This window comes from Coloeus monedula (genome assembly GCF_965178545.1).
Source record: "Coloeus monedula genome assembly, chromosome: 23".
In the NCBI taxonomy this organism is placed as follows: domain Eukaryota; kingdom Metazoa; phylum Chordata; class Aves; order Passeriformes; family Corvidae; genus Coloeus; species Coloeus monedula.
In genome coordinates, this window is record NC_138803.1 from 6,056,002 (window position 1) to 6,071,775 (window position 15,774).

The 15,774-nt window shown below is 54.6% G+C and overlaps 2 protein-coding genes across 2 annotated transcripts; both read left to right on the forward strand.

Moving 5' to 3' along the window:
• Nucleotides 1-559: 559 nt before the first annotated feature.
• On the forward strand, nucleotides 560-7,729 carry LOC309581497 (complement component receptor 1-like protein; the record flags this gene model as incomplete). Its single annotated transcript, XM_082296121.1, has 13 exons — nucleotides 560-647; nucleotides 1,130-1,321; nucleotides 1,912-2,011; nucleotides 2,544-2,629; nucleotides 3,026-3,238; nucleotides 3,723-3,905; nucleotides 4,431-4,619; nucleotides 5,036-5,233; nucleotides 5,903-6,085; nucleotides 6,530-6,718; nucleotides 6,957-7,136; nucleotides 7,262-7,431; nucleotides 7,574-7,729. 13 exons carry the CDS (start codon nucleotides 560-562, stop codon nucleotides 7,727-7,729), a joined length of 2,127 nt encoding a protein of 708 aa, XP_082152247.1.
• Nucleotides 7,730-8,898: 1,169 nt separating this feature from the next.
• Nucleotides 8,899-14,374, forward strand: LOC309581498 (membrane cofactor protein-like; the record flags this gene model as incomplete). Its single annotated transcript, XM_082296122.1, has 8 exons — nucleotides 8,899-8,971; nucleotides 10,420-10,599; nucleotides 11,071-11,250; nucleotides 11,707-11,889; nucleotides 12,393-12,581; nucleotides 12,835-13,014; nucleotides 13,706-13,905; nucleotides 14,222-14,374. The coding sequence occupies 8 exons, from the start codon at nucleotides 8,899-8,901 to the stop codon at nucleotides 14,372-14,374; spliced, it is 1,338 nt and encodes a 445-aa protein (XP_082152248.1).
• Nucleotides 14,375-15,774: the final 1,400 nt, after the last annotated feature.

The window sequence follows — 15,774 nt, forward strand, 5'->3', positions numbered from 1 at the left end:
CCAGGAGGAAAGCAGGCACATGGAGCTTTCAGAGCTTTGGGAGGGTTCAGGCTCATGAATGACCCTGGATAACACAGAGAGGGCTCTTACTGATCCCTAGGGGTGCCAGGTGAGTGCAAATTGCCCTTAAATTCCATTTTGTAAAGCAATTTGGTTTGATTTGTCAGCTTTACTGCTTGACTCACGTAATGCTGTTTGCACAGAACTGATGGAACTTTTTGCTTAGATGCCTCTCTCTCCCTGAGGGTAATTCATTGTTAGGGGACTGAACTGGTGACTCCAGCAGGATTTCATCTGACTAGGAATTTACTTCCAAGAGATTTATTACTAAAGTGTTTTACCCCTAAGTTTCCAGAAAAGAAATTCACCTCCTGCTCCTGCTCCTGCTCCCCTCCTGGGACTGTAGGAAGTGCTCAGGGGTGGAGAAATGAGACCTGGGCAGATGAGCTGTGCTTGCCCTGAGTATAAATACCCCTAAATACCCTTCTGCTGTCTTCACAGACGTTGGCCCAGGAAAAGAATGTGGTAACATCTGTGGGATCTCCAGGCAGGAATAAACATGTCAGCCCTGGAGCTGAGGAGGCAGAGGAATTGTGCTGCTGTCCTTGGGTCACTCCTCACTGCCGCTCTCATTGTGACTGTCCACAGTAAGTGAATGAGTCCATCAGGATAAACGAAGATCCCCTGAAGGAAAACCTTCTCCAGGGCTTTACAAGACTTGGATCCTTCTCTTTTCCTCACTGCCTTTGCCTTTCAAGGATGCTGTAAATCTCCGTGATCAGAATCCATCTTCCTTTGCCCTTTTTTCCCTTTCTGTGGGAAGCAGATACAAAACTATTTCAGCTGAAAAAGTGCACTAATCTATACTAAATAGGGAGAAGAAATGCTTAATCTGTATTTTGTGTCCAGCCCTCGAATCTGCTGGGTGAGGTGTGAGGAGCGGGACTGGAGGGGTGAAGCTCCTCCCGATCCCTGCCAGCCACAGCCATCCCCAGCCACAGGCTGCACTTCTCCTCTTTGCTTCTGGCTTTGAGGAGTCTGTGGGCCACTGAGGGTCCTCCCCTGGACCTCCAGAGTGAATCCAGCCTGGAACCCCCCTGCACGTGTCTGATGGGGTCCGTGTCCGCAGGTCGCTGCCTTGCCCCGCCGCGCTCCCCGTCGGCAGAGCCCAAGGAGCAGCTCCAGGGCATTCAGCTGTTCCCCTACGGCTACAGGATGGAATTCGTCTGCCGGCCGGGCTTTGTGAGAAATGCTCGCACTGGAAACATCCTGGTCTGTGGAGTGAACGGCATGTGGAGTGGGCCAAGTGACATCTGCATAGGTGAGTGTGGTTTGGGTGGGCTTGGTGTCCCTGCTCCCGCAGGAGGGGTCCCTGCCCTCGGGTTGGACAAGATGAGCTTTAAGGTCCCTTCCAACCCAAACCATTCTGTGATTCTGTGGCTTTTCTTCTTGTCTGCTGATGCTGTCAGCTCCTTTGGTTGGAGCAGGATCCAAAGGGAGCCCTGGGATGGTGACAATGAGTGACCTGATGGAAAGCACCGGGTTTGTTCCTCTGGGTGCTGGCGGTGATGGCAGGAGCTGCAATCAGCTCTGGTGCTGGCTGTGCTTCACTGCGGACTCAAAGCATGTCCTTCTGCTCAGGCATTTTGAACTCTTGGGTCTACCAAAGCACTTGACCTGCAGAGGGAGAATCCTTTAGCAGGGAAGAGGCGCTGTCGTGGGTCACTGCAAACCCCAGAGGCAGCAGCTCACGAGGCAGGCCCGGCCAGCATCGTGAATCATGGAATAACTTTGGGTTGGAGGGAAGATCTGGAGGTCTCTGATCCATCCCCTGGCTCAGAACTGGGGGAGTCTTTGGCTTTCCTGCCAAGAAGCTGAGCTGGGAGCTGACTGGAGCCCTGTTGTCCCCAGCCAAGGCGTGCACCTACCCGGGGGAGCCGGCCAATGGCAGACTGGTCCTGGCCGAAAGCTTCGCTTTTGGCTCCAAAGTGAACTTCAGCTGCAACGCTGGGTAAGCCAGGAGCACCTGGGCCACAGGGCTTCTTCCCCTCCAGCCGTTTTCCCCCAAGTTTTCCCCCTCAAGAGGAAAGCCTGTGCTGTCAGAGCCTCCCCCATGGAGGTAATTGCAGACCCTGACTGAAATACCCTTTAAGCTTTCCTTTGGGAGCTTTAAGACTGGCTGTGAGTGTCTTGATCTCCTCCTTTGAGGCAGTTCTTCCCAGACTCAGGTTCACCCTCCTGGCTCTTTCCAAACCATTCCCAAAGTTTCAGTGTCTTTTTGAAGGAAAGACATGAATACTGAGCTCAGAGCTGTGAGCAGTTGATAAAGTAGATGCTTTTCCTTAGGAACATGTCCTTTTTTTTTAAATTTAAAAAATGCTTTTGTCAAAAGGCAGCGTGTCCTCGAGAAGATGATGCTGCTGGCCAATTTCTGGTCTGCTGGAATTCTGACAAAGGAGCCCAAACCTTCCTGGTGGTGATGTCATGGGTAACACATCAGGACTGAGTTTGTGGAGAAATTCCCTGTCCCCTGTCTCACGCAGGTACAGACTGATTGGACACTCTGAGATTGAATGCGTGGTTAGAAACGGGATTCTTACATGGAACAGAGATATCCCCACCTGTCAGGGTAAGCAGAGTGCCTTAATTATCTGTTCTTTCAGTATCTGGGATGTGACTGGGGCTGGATAAAGAAGCTGTTGTGTTGCTCTGGTGAGGATTTTGGTGTCTCAGTGCACGGTGGAGCCTGGAAAGATATTTTTAATCTGTGCTTCCCTTCCTGCAGAAATGTTCATTCGCTCTCTGGGAGTGATGCAACTGCTTTTGAGCCCGGGATATCCCAAACCCCCTCGGTGCCCAGTCCGAGCTTGGGGCTGGTGTGCAGCTCCTCAAGACCTGCCCTTGATTTCTGACCCTTCTGCCATCCCCTGTTTCCACTTTTTTCTGGCCAGATCTTTGGTTTGAAATGAATTAAATTTTTTTCTCTTCTTCTTCCTTTCCATGCTCATCTTCCCTCCTTCCACAGCGATTCCCTGTGCACCCCCTCCAGAGATAGAGAATGGGCAGCACAGTGGGATAGACAAGGATGATTTTGTGTACGGGGAATCTGTCACCTACCGGTGCCACAGCCCCAGGAGGGGGCAGAGACCTTTCTCCCTGGTGGGAGAGGCCTCGATTTTCTGCACAACCAGAGATAACCTGAATGGTGTGTGGAGCGGCCCAGCTCCGGAATGCAAAGGTGAGCTGCTCCCACGTCCCAGCACCAGCCCCTGCACTGCTCCTGCTCTGCTGTTTCCGCTCTTGGAACCTCCTCTGCTTCGTCCTGCTGCAGTTGAATCACCCATTGCAGATGGGATCCTCTGAGTTTGGTAGCTGCGACAGGAATTAGGGTCTCCCCTCACGGTCACCGCGTCAGCAGGGACGTGGGACTGGGATTTTACTGTGCTCACAGGGCAGGTGATCCATCTCACAGAACCCCTGCAAAGAATTCCCAGACCTGCTGGGGTACCTGCTGCTCCCTTCCCCTTGTTCTCTTTATGCTTTGCCTTAAAAGCCGCTGCTGTGACCTGGAGCGAGGTGAACAAACCCACCCCGTCAGCCTGCTGGGTGGCCTGGCCATTTCCAGCCTTTATGGTGCCAGAAGGCGATGGGGACATTTTCAACACCCTCATCTCCCCTCTGGAGCCTGACTGCCGATTCCCTGCGTGCTTTCCCTGGCACAGTGGTGACCTGCAAGCAGCCCAGAGTGGAGAACGGGAAGCTGCTGAGCGGGTACCGGCCCGACTACACCTTCGGGGACACGGTGGTGTTCGACTGCGACTTCCGCTACAGCCTCAGCGGCAGCGATGCCTCCACCTGCAGGGACAGCGACGTCTGGGAGCCCCCCCTGCCCCTCTGCCAGCGCAGTGAGTGTGCAGGGACAGCGGCCCCTGAGACCCACCCCTGCTCGGAGAGTATGGACCTGACTGGAAATTAGACGTTGTTACAGCAGTGAAAATTGCCATGCAGTCCGGAATCACACAGTCATGGAATGGGTGGGGTTGGAAGGGACCTTGGAGCTGATCTTATTCCACCCCCTTGCTGTGGGTAGGGACACCTCCCACTGTCCCAGGTTGCTCCAGCCTGGCCTGGGACGCTTCTCTGGGCATTACCCTCACAGGGAAGAATTTCTTCCCAATATCTGATCTAAACCCAACCTCCTTCTTTTTAAGGCCCTTACCCCTTTTCCTGTCACCCTTGTGAGAAGTCTCTCTTCTGGAGAAGAAAAAAAAAAAAAAATTATGTCTTCATTTGTCTGCCCTGCATTCCCTCTTTACCCTCCCCGAACTCGTGTGGTTCATGAAAAATGCGAGCCCACGGTTTTTACCCAAATTCCCTCCATGCCAAGCCCGCGATGCACCACTGTCCCTAAACTGGTGTCTCACCCCCAGGCAGCTGCGATGACCCCCCTGATGTGAGGAATGCTGTGAAGGCCAGGCTGGCTGGGAACCTGTTCCCTGTGGACACTGTGGTCACCTACGAGTGCCAGCAGGGCCACCAGTTCAGCACGGGGGAAACCACCCGCAACGTCACCTGCCTGCCGGATTTTGGGTGGAGCGCAGCCCCACCTCCGTGTGAAAGTGAGTGCCCTGTGACCTGCCAGAACGTGTGAAGGAGCTGCACGTGGCGTGGGGACTGCCTGGGGGACAGGGGATGCTCCGGGGGCCCAGCTTGGCCTTTGCTGAGTCTGGAATTCCTTTGATTTATTCCCCAGCCGCAGCGTTTTCTTTGCTTTATTTGCCAGCTCTGCTTTCCAGTCCCTTGAGCCTCTGGAAAAATCCGTTTTGGTGTTGAGGGTGCCTTGTTCCACCCAAGGGGAGGGTGCACCACAAACATTCCACCCTCCAGGAAAGCCCAGGGATGGTTTTGGGGCGGATTTAATGTCATGATGTGTCTGTGTCCTACAAGGCATCCGTCCTTGTCTTCACAACAAACCTCCTGTCACCCTGCTGGCCTTACCACACTTTCACCCTTGCTGATGTTTGGCATTTCCCAGGAATTCTTTGCCCAGATCCACACATCCCAAATGGAAAGCCCATGCACCCATGGCACGTGAAAGAGGTTTATGAGTACGGGGACAGGCTGGAGGTGGAGTGCAGTGAAGGATTTGCTTTCAAGAGCCGTGGCAGCAGCATCACTCTCCGCTGTAGCCACGACGGCAGCTGGGACCCAGCAGTACCAGAGTGCATTCCAGGTGGGACAGAGTGGAGGGATGATGGTGCTTGAAGCCATGGAGAGTTTTTCCCCACTCCAGGTGGCCCCAGATCTACTTCTCCTGGGTTAACTTGGAATGTACAGGCAGCAAAAATCCCAATGGGCCATTGTATTGCCCCATGGAAAAAGGGCAGGGTTTTGGCAGGGTGGAGCTGGTGTCCGGAGGGGTGCACAGGGTGTGTTGGAAGCTTCTAGAGGCTTGGGAGGTTCCTGAGAAGCCTGGGAGACATTTACCCAGCTGGAAGGGAGTGTGGTTTGTGTTTGGGGCTGCTTTGCTGACACGAGGCTGGGGAGCAGAGGATGTTCCCAACGCATTTTCCCTCCCAGCAGAAAATGCAACAGCATGAATTACTGACACTGCTCCAGCTCCTGACCCAGCAATGGGGCACTGCAGCAATATCCACAAAAGCTCAGGAGAACCTTGCCAGGAGGGAAAAACCTGCTCCACCTCCCAAGGCAGCCAACATTAGAGCATGGACAATTCCCTGTGCTGACCCTTTAGGGTTACAGAGGAGCCTGAGCCCTGCGCCTGGGTGATGGTCACTTTTCTTCCCAGAGTTCAGATTTGTTGGGAGCTCTTCTCCACAGAAAGCGTGACTGGAGTCCCATCTGGAAACACACAACATCCTTTATTTTCCATTATTTCTAGAACCACATTGCCCAAAGCCTGACATCCCTCATGGGAAAGAGGTTTACAGTCGCAGGAGTGGCTACACAGTGGGGGCCCAGGTGAGGCTGGCGTGTGACGAGGGCTACGCCCTCCGGGGCTCGGAGTCCATCACCTGTGGGGCCGATCTGAGCTGGGAGCCTGAGCTGCCCTTTTGTGACAAAGGTACGTGTGATGCACAGGGACAAGGGATCTCCTGCCTCGGTGCTGAGGAGCAGCACCAGTGGGTGATCTGCCTGCAGCACCCGGGGACAGGAGCTGAGCCAGGTGTCCCCTCCCTGGAGGTGGAATCAGAATCGTTAAGGTTGGAAAATACCTCCAACATCATCAGGCCCAGGCCACCATGCCCTAACCCACAGCCCCCAGTGCCACATCCACCTGTTTCTTGAACACTTCCAGGAGCAGGGAGTCCACTACTGGAAATATCCCAGTATTTCTGGAGCCCTGAGCTGGTGTAAGAGGCCAGAATCCAGGCAGCAGCTTCTTGTGAATTTGCCTCACACCAACCACGAAGGGAACTTTGTACTGGGTGCCCAGAAATGATTTTGATTCTCACCTGAAGATGATAACTGCACATTTCTTTCCTTATCACCTCCCTTTATTCCGCAGTCTGTGAGCCGCCTCCACAAATCTCCTTCGGGCAGCACTCTGGCAGAAGGGACAGGGTGTTCCCCTACGGCACCAACGTGACCTACAAATGTGCAGAGGGGCTGTCCCTCGTGGGGGACGAGTCCATCTACTGCACCTCGGACGATGGGAAGAACCTGGCGTGGAGTGGACCTGCCCCGGAGTGCAGGGGTGAGTGTGGGATCAGGTTAAGCCCTGCTCCAGGAGCTCCAAACCCGGAGTGGATGATCCAGTGCAGCTCCTGTGTGACACCAGGATGCCTCAGGGTGTCCTCGAGGGCTGCTGCAGGTGGCTGAGGGTCAGCTATTGCATTTGAGTACAAAGCTGCTGCAGAGAGCGGCAGCAGGAGCAGCTCTGCCCCAGCTCCTCTGTCCCCAGACCCCACTCCCAGCTCTGCTCTGTCCCGCAGTGGTTCGGTGCCCCAGGCCCGTGGTGGAGAGGGGAAGGATGACCCCGCAGAGGTTCACCTTTCCCTACGGGCTGCTCCTGCACTTCTCCTGTGACGAGGGCTTCAGGCTGCGCGGCGCTGCCCAGAGCCGCTGCCGGGCCGATGGCACCTGGGACCCTCCCGTGCCCACCTGCCAGCCAGGTGAGTGCCAGCCCCACCTGCACAGCCCGGGGGCTGCTCTGCTGGCTCACAGGGGGAGTTTGCAGGGTGTTTCCTCCTCCATCTCCTCCCATTATTTGACTTTTTGTGTGCATTTCCCCTTTCAGTTCAGTGCCCCAGGCTCCCAAGGCAGGAGGATGCTGTGGTTCACTTCAACAAGCTCTGGTATGAGGTGAATGAAACCGTGTCCTTCACCTGCAAACGTGATGGGTATTTAGGGACACTTTCAAAAACCACCTGCTCAGCTGATGGCACCTGGACACCGCCCCCCACATGTGTAAGTACCACCAGCTGCCCCATTTTTCCTGTTTCTTGCCCCATTTACAGCCTGGAATAGCTTTGCTCCAGCTTCACAGGGGCGGTTGCTTTGTCACCCTGCACTGGAGTCTCACCCTGCCTTTGCTTTTGTTCTTTTGAAGAAGAAGCGGGATACCTGTGAGAGGATTCTGCAAAACAAAGCAGCTTTCCAGTGTGGGATCCCTCTGTCAGACCTGAAAACACTGCTGGAAGTCCAGAAGCTCTACCTGGAGATCCAGAAACTTGAAAAGGAGCTAAAAATCCCCACCTACAGCTGACTGGTGGCACTGGGATTGTAAGAACCATTCCCTGGGTGTTGAATCATGATCTAACTGAGGATTTTTTATTACTTTGTAATTCGTGCTAATGCTAAAGCAGCCAGGACAGAATTTAGCAATTGGCCACAGATCTGGTCACACGAGGAGTCAAAGTGACTTGTGAGTCACCTTTTAGAGCTCACCAGGTTGAGTTTGTAGATCACCTCATGCCTTTTAAAGCTTCACATTTAGATCTGTTTGCTGCACTGGCAGTGCACAGCTGGGAAGGAACTGAGTGGAAGGAGAATTTTTGTGGTACAAACAGGAACGTGGTGGCAGCCACTCACCTCCCAGCTGCTGCACCTCTCCAGTCTCTCCCAGTGCTGCCCAGTTCACCCACGCTGCACTCACTAGTGAGAACAACCCCTGCACTGCCCAGTTACTTTTCTCGTGGCCAAGAAAACCTCAAAGCCTCTCTTCTAGCAAAGCAAAAACGCCAGGTTTCCTTCCCGAGCAGGATGGATGGATCCACAGCAGGGCCACATCTCCGTGCATGCACCAAGGACAAATCAAAATGTACAGAAAGAAAGAAATGGCTGATTTTAAATTTTTTTTTTCCTGCAACATCCAGTGAAGGGGAAGCGCTGTGTGGGCCACATGTCTTGTGATGGGACCAGGGATTACAATAAACCTGCAATTGTAACGGCAGCTCTGTCTGGGTTTCAATAATCCATCCCATCCCTCGTAAAGGGAAGCATTTATATAATATATATGAAGTATATATAATATATACAGTGTATATATTAAATATTGCTTGATGAGGTGCTGTTCCATGAGAGTAGGGGGGCGTGGGGGGTGTTTTCACAGCAGCCTGAGCCCCCAGCCCGCCTGCCCTGGGGGTAAATGTGCTTCACACACGTGGCCAGGCTGCTGCAGAGCTCTTTTAGCTGTAAAACGCCTTCGCTCCCTGTGTGCCCAGCAGGGCAGGGGCAGAGCAGCCTCCCCTGCCATGCCCATCCCTGCTGGGGAGCTCAGGGTGGTCAGCGCTGCCCAGGGCAGGTCAGCAGGGCTGGGGGTGGTGTCAGTGGCGTGTCTGGCCTGTCCCCAACTTCCCACTGCTGCTTCCCCTTCCCTGGCAGGCTCTCGGGGGAGAGGATCTCTCCTTCCCAGGGCAGCTCCCATCCCGCACCATGCCCGGGCTCCTCGGGCTGGGGCAGCTCCTGGCAGTGGTGATTCTCGTGCTGCAGCCCACGGGGACTCTGGGTGAGTGTCCTCCCCTCCCTCCTCGGCTTCTCGGCTTCTGGGGCTCTGCTTTCCTTTCACGAGGGCTTTGGGAAGAGCTCATAGAGCCTTGCAGTGCCTGAAGGGGCTCCTCAAAGGCTGGAGAGAGGCTTTTCACCAGGAATGGAGTGACAGGGAAAGGGGGAATGGGTTTAAGGTGAAGAAGGGAAGTTTTAGATTGGGTGTTAGGAAGGAATTGTTCCCTGGGAGGGTGGGCAGGCCCTGGCACAGGGTGCCCAGAGCAGCTGGGGCTGCCCCTGGATCCCTGGCAGTGTCCAGGGCCAGGCTGGATGGAGCTTGGAGCACCCTGGGATGGTGGAAGGTGTCCCTGCCCGTGGCAGGGGTGGCACTGGATGGGCTTTAAGGTCCCTTCCATTCCGAGTTTAATCAGTCATGATTCTCTGATTGATTCTGTGATGCCCAGGCTGATGCCTCAGCCCTGGGGCACCCTCCAGAGTTGCCCAAGGCAGCAGGGGCAATGCCGGGCATCCCCCAGGCTGACCTGAGAACTGGAGAAGTGCAAATCTGCTGAGCAATGAATGTCTCTGGGAAGGGGAATAAGCAGCAGTTTCTGTCTGGAAGTTGGGGGTTCAGTTAAAACCAAACCTTGCGAGGAACTTCCCCAGCCCATCCCAGCACCTCCCTGCACCAGCACCGCCTGTGCACACTGGTTTTATTCTTAATGTTTATTGCTTTTACTTCCTGATGCTTCTCCATCCATTCCCCAAAGCCAAACATTACTAACGAGGCGCCAGTAATTAATCTGGGGCCTGGAGGAGACACGTACAGGATATTTTCCATGGGGATGGCACCAAAGGCAGCATCGCTGGCACTGCCCGGGCACGGTGCGGGTGTGGGATGCTGCTGCACCTGGATGTGAGCCAGGATGTCCTAACATGTTTTTAACTCTGCCTTGGTGACCTGCCAGCACTGCCAGGCATGAAGAAATCCCAGTTAGAGCTGCTGGAGTTTCGTTTTCTCTGCTATGTGTGATAAGCCCCAAATATTTCTCATGGGAGACATGGAAAGAGGAGTTTTTTTGGGGACATCAGTGATGTGCAGGTGTGACAGAGGTTATGCAGTTGTTGTAGAGCCTCTGTTTTTTGTAAAGCTGGAGGGGGCTGCTGTACCCTGGAGTCACCCACATGAGTGTGCAGGTGAGTTGTCTGTGCCCTGCCTGAGCAAGGGCTCCAAGGGAAGGGCAGAAAAGGTGTTTGACTGTGTGGGAAGGAAACCCTACAGGTTTGGGGTCCTACCAGTGACTCCTCAGGATGTTTATGAACCCCCAAACCCTCTGCCTCAATCCCTGCAGTCCTTAAACGGCTTTGTCTCCTCTCACCCCCCAGACAGAGCTGCCGTGACTCTTGGTCACCATGGTGGGATTGTGTAAGGACACCCCTGAAAATCCCCTTTCTTTTGGTGATCCCCAGAGGCTCAGTGTCCCATCCCTTCCATTGCAAACGGGCAGCTGAGATCTGCAGAGAACTTCACCTATGGCAGCACGGCCACGCTGGAGTGTGACCCCGGCTTCACGGCGCTGGGCACCAGCACCACGGTGCGGTGCACGTTCAACGGCAGGTGGTACCCACGGGTGCCCTCCTGCGTCCCAGGTACGCTCAGGTTCCCTCTCCCGACCTTTACCAGGTGCAATCGGCTGCTCCCATTTCCCCAAAAGCACCTGGAGTGGGGCTTGGAGGGTGAGCATCACCAGGAGCGGTGCTGGCTGGCAGGATTCCCTCTGGGATCGCCCTGGGAAGCGTGGCAGGGCTGTCCCCTCCTGCAGGGTGCACCCACGAGGTACAAAAGTGCAGAGAATAAAGATTCCCCCTCAGTTCACATCCTCTGGTGAATTTTCCCCTTCGTTTTTCCCTTTCCCTTCACCCCACACACCCCACAGCCACGCTCGGGGGTGCTGCTGTCCCTCACTTATTTTTGGGGTTTTCCACCAAGGGAAAGCTCCCAGTGCTGAGGGTCTGTGCTGTCCCCTGCCCTGGCATGGGGCAGTGCTGAGGGTCTGTGCTGTCCCCTGCTCTGGCATGGGGCAGTGCTGAGGGTCTGTGCTGTCCCCTGCTCTGGCTCAGGGCAGTGTTCCCACCCTCCCGCTGTGGAGCACGCCGACATCCAGCACCGGCACGAGTTCCTCGTTGGGACCACGCTGACCTACTCCTGCAGAGTCGGGTTCTCTCTGATCCCTGGAGTGTCCCCAGCAATCACCTGCCTTCAAAACTTCACGTGGTCCTCGGTCCCAAGGCTCTGCCAGAGTGAGTACCACACTTCCTTTGCTTTGCCAACAAAGCATCAATTTAATGACACCGTTCTCAAACCCCTGCTCGTGCTGCTGGGCCAGCAGGGCTTTGTTGAGAAGCTTTGGCTCTCCCTGGCAATAATTTCGCTGCTCAAAGGGTGGCGTGGCTGGACAGGAAAAGCTGCAGCTCCCCCTGGTTATTTGGCCGCTCAGACAAGGATTCAGGGATGCAGCCGTGACATGCCATCCCCTCAGCACAATTTATAGCTGATCACAGGGCGCTCACATCCTTCTGCCTTCCAAGAGGAATGGTTGTTAATCTGTAATTACCACCCCTGAGCCTGCCAGCTCTGGTTAGAGGTGCCTGGCAGCGCTATCAGGCTGCCTGGCAGCTTTGCTGGGTCAGTGAAGCACCACTGCTGGGAGTCCCTCTGCGCAAATCTCTCCTCTCTGGTGCTGCTGTTCCCCTCAGAGGTGCAGTGTCCCACCCCGGTCATCCCCCACGGGAGAGAGGCCAGCCCCAGGAGAGAGGGATACACCTTCGGGCAGCAGGTGGAATTCCGGTGTGACCACGGCTACGTGCTCATGGGCAGCGAGAGGGTCCAGTGCCTGTCCGACGGGATGTGGAGACCCCCCGTGCCCTACTGTGACAGGGGTGAGTGGGAACAGCAGGAGCTGGGGGAATTCCATCCGTGGGGAGGGACAGCAGGGAGAAAATCGTGTGAGGAATGAGGAGGAGGTGCCCGAGGCACAGCACCGAAGGGCTGTAGCATTTCCATCTTCTACCAAAATTGATTAAATGCGTTGGTTAATGGGACTTGCAGCTGCTTCTCAAAGGACCCTTCAAGGGGTTTATGATACTCACCATTCCCTGACCTTGTTTAGGATCGTTTCTCATGGAAAAGAGGAGGGGATAAGGAAGGGGAAGGGGCTGAAGGGGAGGGCACAGATGCTGCAGTGCTGGGGCCATGCTGAGGGTTGGGTTCAGACTGGGAACACTGGCAGGGCCAGGGGAAAAGCTGGCCAGAGGCAAGGAGGACTGTGGGCAGAGCAGCATTTGGCATGAACATCGAGAACCAGCCTCTCCTGTTACCTCCCTGCATTCTGCCTCCCTCATGGAATGAGGAAAACCTGACTTTTTCCTTTCCCCTCACCCAGTCTGCAATGCCCCTCCCAAAATCACCAACGGGCAGCACTCTGGCATGGGGGTTAAGCAGTTCCCCTATGGCTCTGAAGTCAAGTACAGCTGTTCAGAGGGGCTGTCCCTCATCGGGGACGAATCCATCCACTGCACCTCCGAGGATGGGGAGAACCTGGCATGGAGCAGACCTGCCCCAGAGTGCAGGGGTGAGTGGTTAGTCCTGTGTGGGGTCGGGGTGTGGGGTCAGGCCCTGGGTGCAGTGCTAGCACTCAGCTCAATGGGTTAAAGCCAGCAGGGCTGCCAGGAGGTGCTGCTTCCTCCACAGGAGGGGGAATGATCCATTTGGAAGTGACAGACTCTGGTTCTCCCAGCTGGAGGCCATCAGGGGGTCGGGAGGAGCAGCTCTGCCCCAGCTCCTCTGTCCCCAGACCCCACTCCCAGCTCTGCTCTGTCCCGCAGTGGTTCGGTGCCCCAGGCCCGTGGTGGAGAGGGGAAGGATGACCCCGCAGAGGTTCACCTTTCCCTACGGGCTGCTCCTGCACTTCTCCTGTGACGAGGGCTTCAGGCTGCGCGGCGCTGCCCAGAGCCGCTGCCGGGCCGATGGCACCTGGGACCCTCCCGTGCCCACCTGCCAGCCAGGTGAGTGAGCGTTTCCTCCTCCACCTCCTCCCATTCCTTGATTTTTTAATGTGCATTTCCCTTTCAGTTCAGTGTCCCAAATCCCCACGGCAGGAGGATGCAGGGATTCACTAACCAACTGTGGTATGGGGTGAATGAAACCGTGTCCTTCTACTGCAAACGTGGTGGGCATTTACGGGTGCTCCCAAAATCTCCCTGCTCAGCCTGTGCCCCCTGGGGCAGAGCAGAGGGCTTGGGGTGCAGCACTGCCTGGCTCTGTCTGTCCTCGAGGCTCCCTGAGTCCTTCCCCTCTTTGCAGAAGAAACAACCTTCCCAAGTCTGATGTTTTCCAGGTAATAGTTGAGTTTTTATTGACAGCTGTGTGTAAAGGAGGCTCTGAGATCAGGTCAGGAGTTCCTGGACTTTCCCTTCCTTCCCTTCTTGCCAAATGTCCACCCCCATCGTGGGGGTGCCTGAGCCGAGATGCTGCCAGAAAACAGCAAATCCAGAACAAATTCACAGCACCTCTCAGGGGCTGCTCTGACCTCACCCTCTTGAAGAGAAGTATTTTTGCTTTAGCATTTGATTTCACAGCTCCACAGATTTAAGCTCCTCTGCACCTGCTCAGCCTTCCCGAACCTCCCAGGTTTTTTCTGCCCCCATGGCACTGACCCCTGGCTGAGCTGCCTTCTAATGTGGGTTTTCCTTTCAGTTGTGTGTCCACAACCACGAATTCCCTATGGAAGGCTGAAAAGCCCTTTGGGTGACAGAAAGTGGTACCAGACCAACGAGACTGTCACTTTTGAGTGCCTTCACGGGTACCAGTTTTCAGACAATGGAATGATGCCTTTGGGAGACACTGGGACCACCACGTGCTTGCCTGATGGCAGCTGGACACCGCTGCCCAAGTGTGTGAGTACCACAGAATTACGGAATGGTTTGGGTTCAGGAGGACCTTAAAGATCATCCAGTTCCACCCCTGCCATGGTTCAACCTTTCCAGTGCTCAGAGCCCCAGGTTGCTGAGCCTGGCTGAGCCCCTGGTGGATGCTGCCTGATTTCTAACATGAAAACTGCTCAAACTTCTCAAAAGCTTTTCATTTCTGGTCCTAAGGAGGATGCAGCCCCTGTCGGGACAGGGCAGCCGTGGAGCTGAGGGGTGGGTGGCTCTCCCTCTGCTCCAGTCCATTCTTACAGGCTTTTCTGGCATTTGTTTTCCTGTTTAATAGATCGAAGAAGGTGATGTTGATGTGTGTCAAGAGGTTCATTACATGAAAGCGACCTTTGACTGTGGTGTGCCTGTAGAAGAAGTGAAAACTCTGATGGAAATACAGAAACTGTTCCTGGAGATTAAAAAACTAGAGCTGGAACTAAAAAGCTGAAACAAAACTGGACCCCTGTAACCCTCATGTTTCCTTCGGTGAACTCACAGTTTGTGCAGTCGCAGCATCTCTAAGAAGGCTCTGGGTGATTTTATGGTTTATGTTTGCATGCCTGGAGCCAGAAAAATACTCACCAGTGCATGGGAGGCTGTGCTACATGCCAGAGCACCGAGTGGGTTTTGCTCTAACCTGCAAGCTTGATTTCCTCTTTAACTAACAAATGGTTTCACATTTCATATTAGGAGACATAGAAAGAGATTAAATTTAGCTTTTTAAAGTCACTGCCTTAACTGCGGTAAGCTGAGACTAATGGCAGCAGAGCCCAGAGAAGCTGAGTCTGGAGGTTGGCTCTGAAGGTGCTTCTGCTGGGGTTTGTGTACATTTGCACCCTGCTGGAAACAGCGGTGCAGTAAGTGTTGAACCTCCTGGTTTCCTGCTCACCCAGCTCCTGATTTCTGTTTGTCTGGCTAAGGGCAGTGCATGGGAAGTGCATTTCTAAAGGCTGCTGTTGCCCCATCCCTGGATTTAAAACAGGGCACAGGTTCCTGGCCTCGCCAAACATCTGAGTTGGTCTCATCCTCCACATCCCTATTTCTGGTGAGCAAATGCTGAGAATAGATGTTGGAATTCAACCAGTTGCAAGTGCAGAGAATCAGGCAGCAAATCCCTGTTCCTCAATAAATGCTGATCAGATCCTGAGGCTCTGCTGCAGTGCTTATTCCCGGGGATTTATCCAGGGGGTGAATTGTGATCTGTCATGTTGGCTGTAAATGGGGCAGATTTCCAGCATGATCCAGTGCTGGTTCTGGGGGAAAGCTGAGCCCTGGCAGCTGGGTGAGTCCTGGGGTGCTCGGGGAGCTGCATCAGCCCAGGCTGGATGGGAGAAGGAGGAGCCTTCACCTCCTGCACGAGCATCGCTGCCAGATGTGTGTTTTAGAAGTTACTGAAATCGCTTTACTTGTTACCAGAGCCTAAACAACAGCCAGGGAAGAGGTGGTGTCTCTAATTTGGCACAGAAAGGCGCTTGGGGATGCATCCTGTGCTTCTCCAGCCCCAGGTGAGGAGCTCTGCCATGAGAAGAGATCCCTGCTCTCCAGTGCTCTCTGACCACCAGACAAGCAGGGTTGCACCCTCTCAGCGTGACACCTCGGTCCCCTCCACCCCGAGCTTACCTGGGACTGCAGACAGGGGCTTTTTCCTCCCTGTGCAAGGCTTGGCACCCACAAGTGTGGGTAAAAGCTGGGTGTTGCATCCTGGGTGTATCTGAGGGTGTTTGAGCAGCCCTGGCTGATGTCACACGGGACTTGTCACAGGGTTAATCAGGACACAGATATGCTGCTCACACCCGTTCCTCATTACTAATGAGTCAGGCAATAAACAAAAAGGAAAATGCTTTTCTT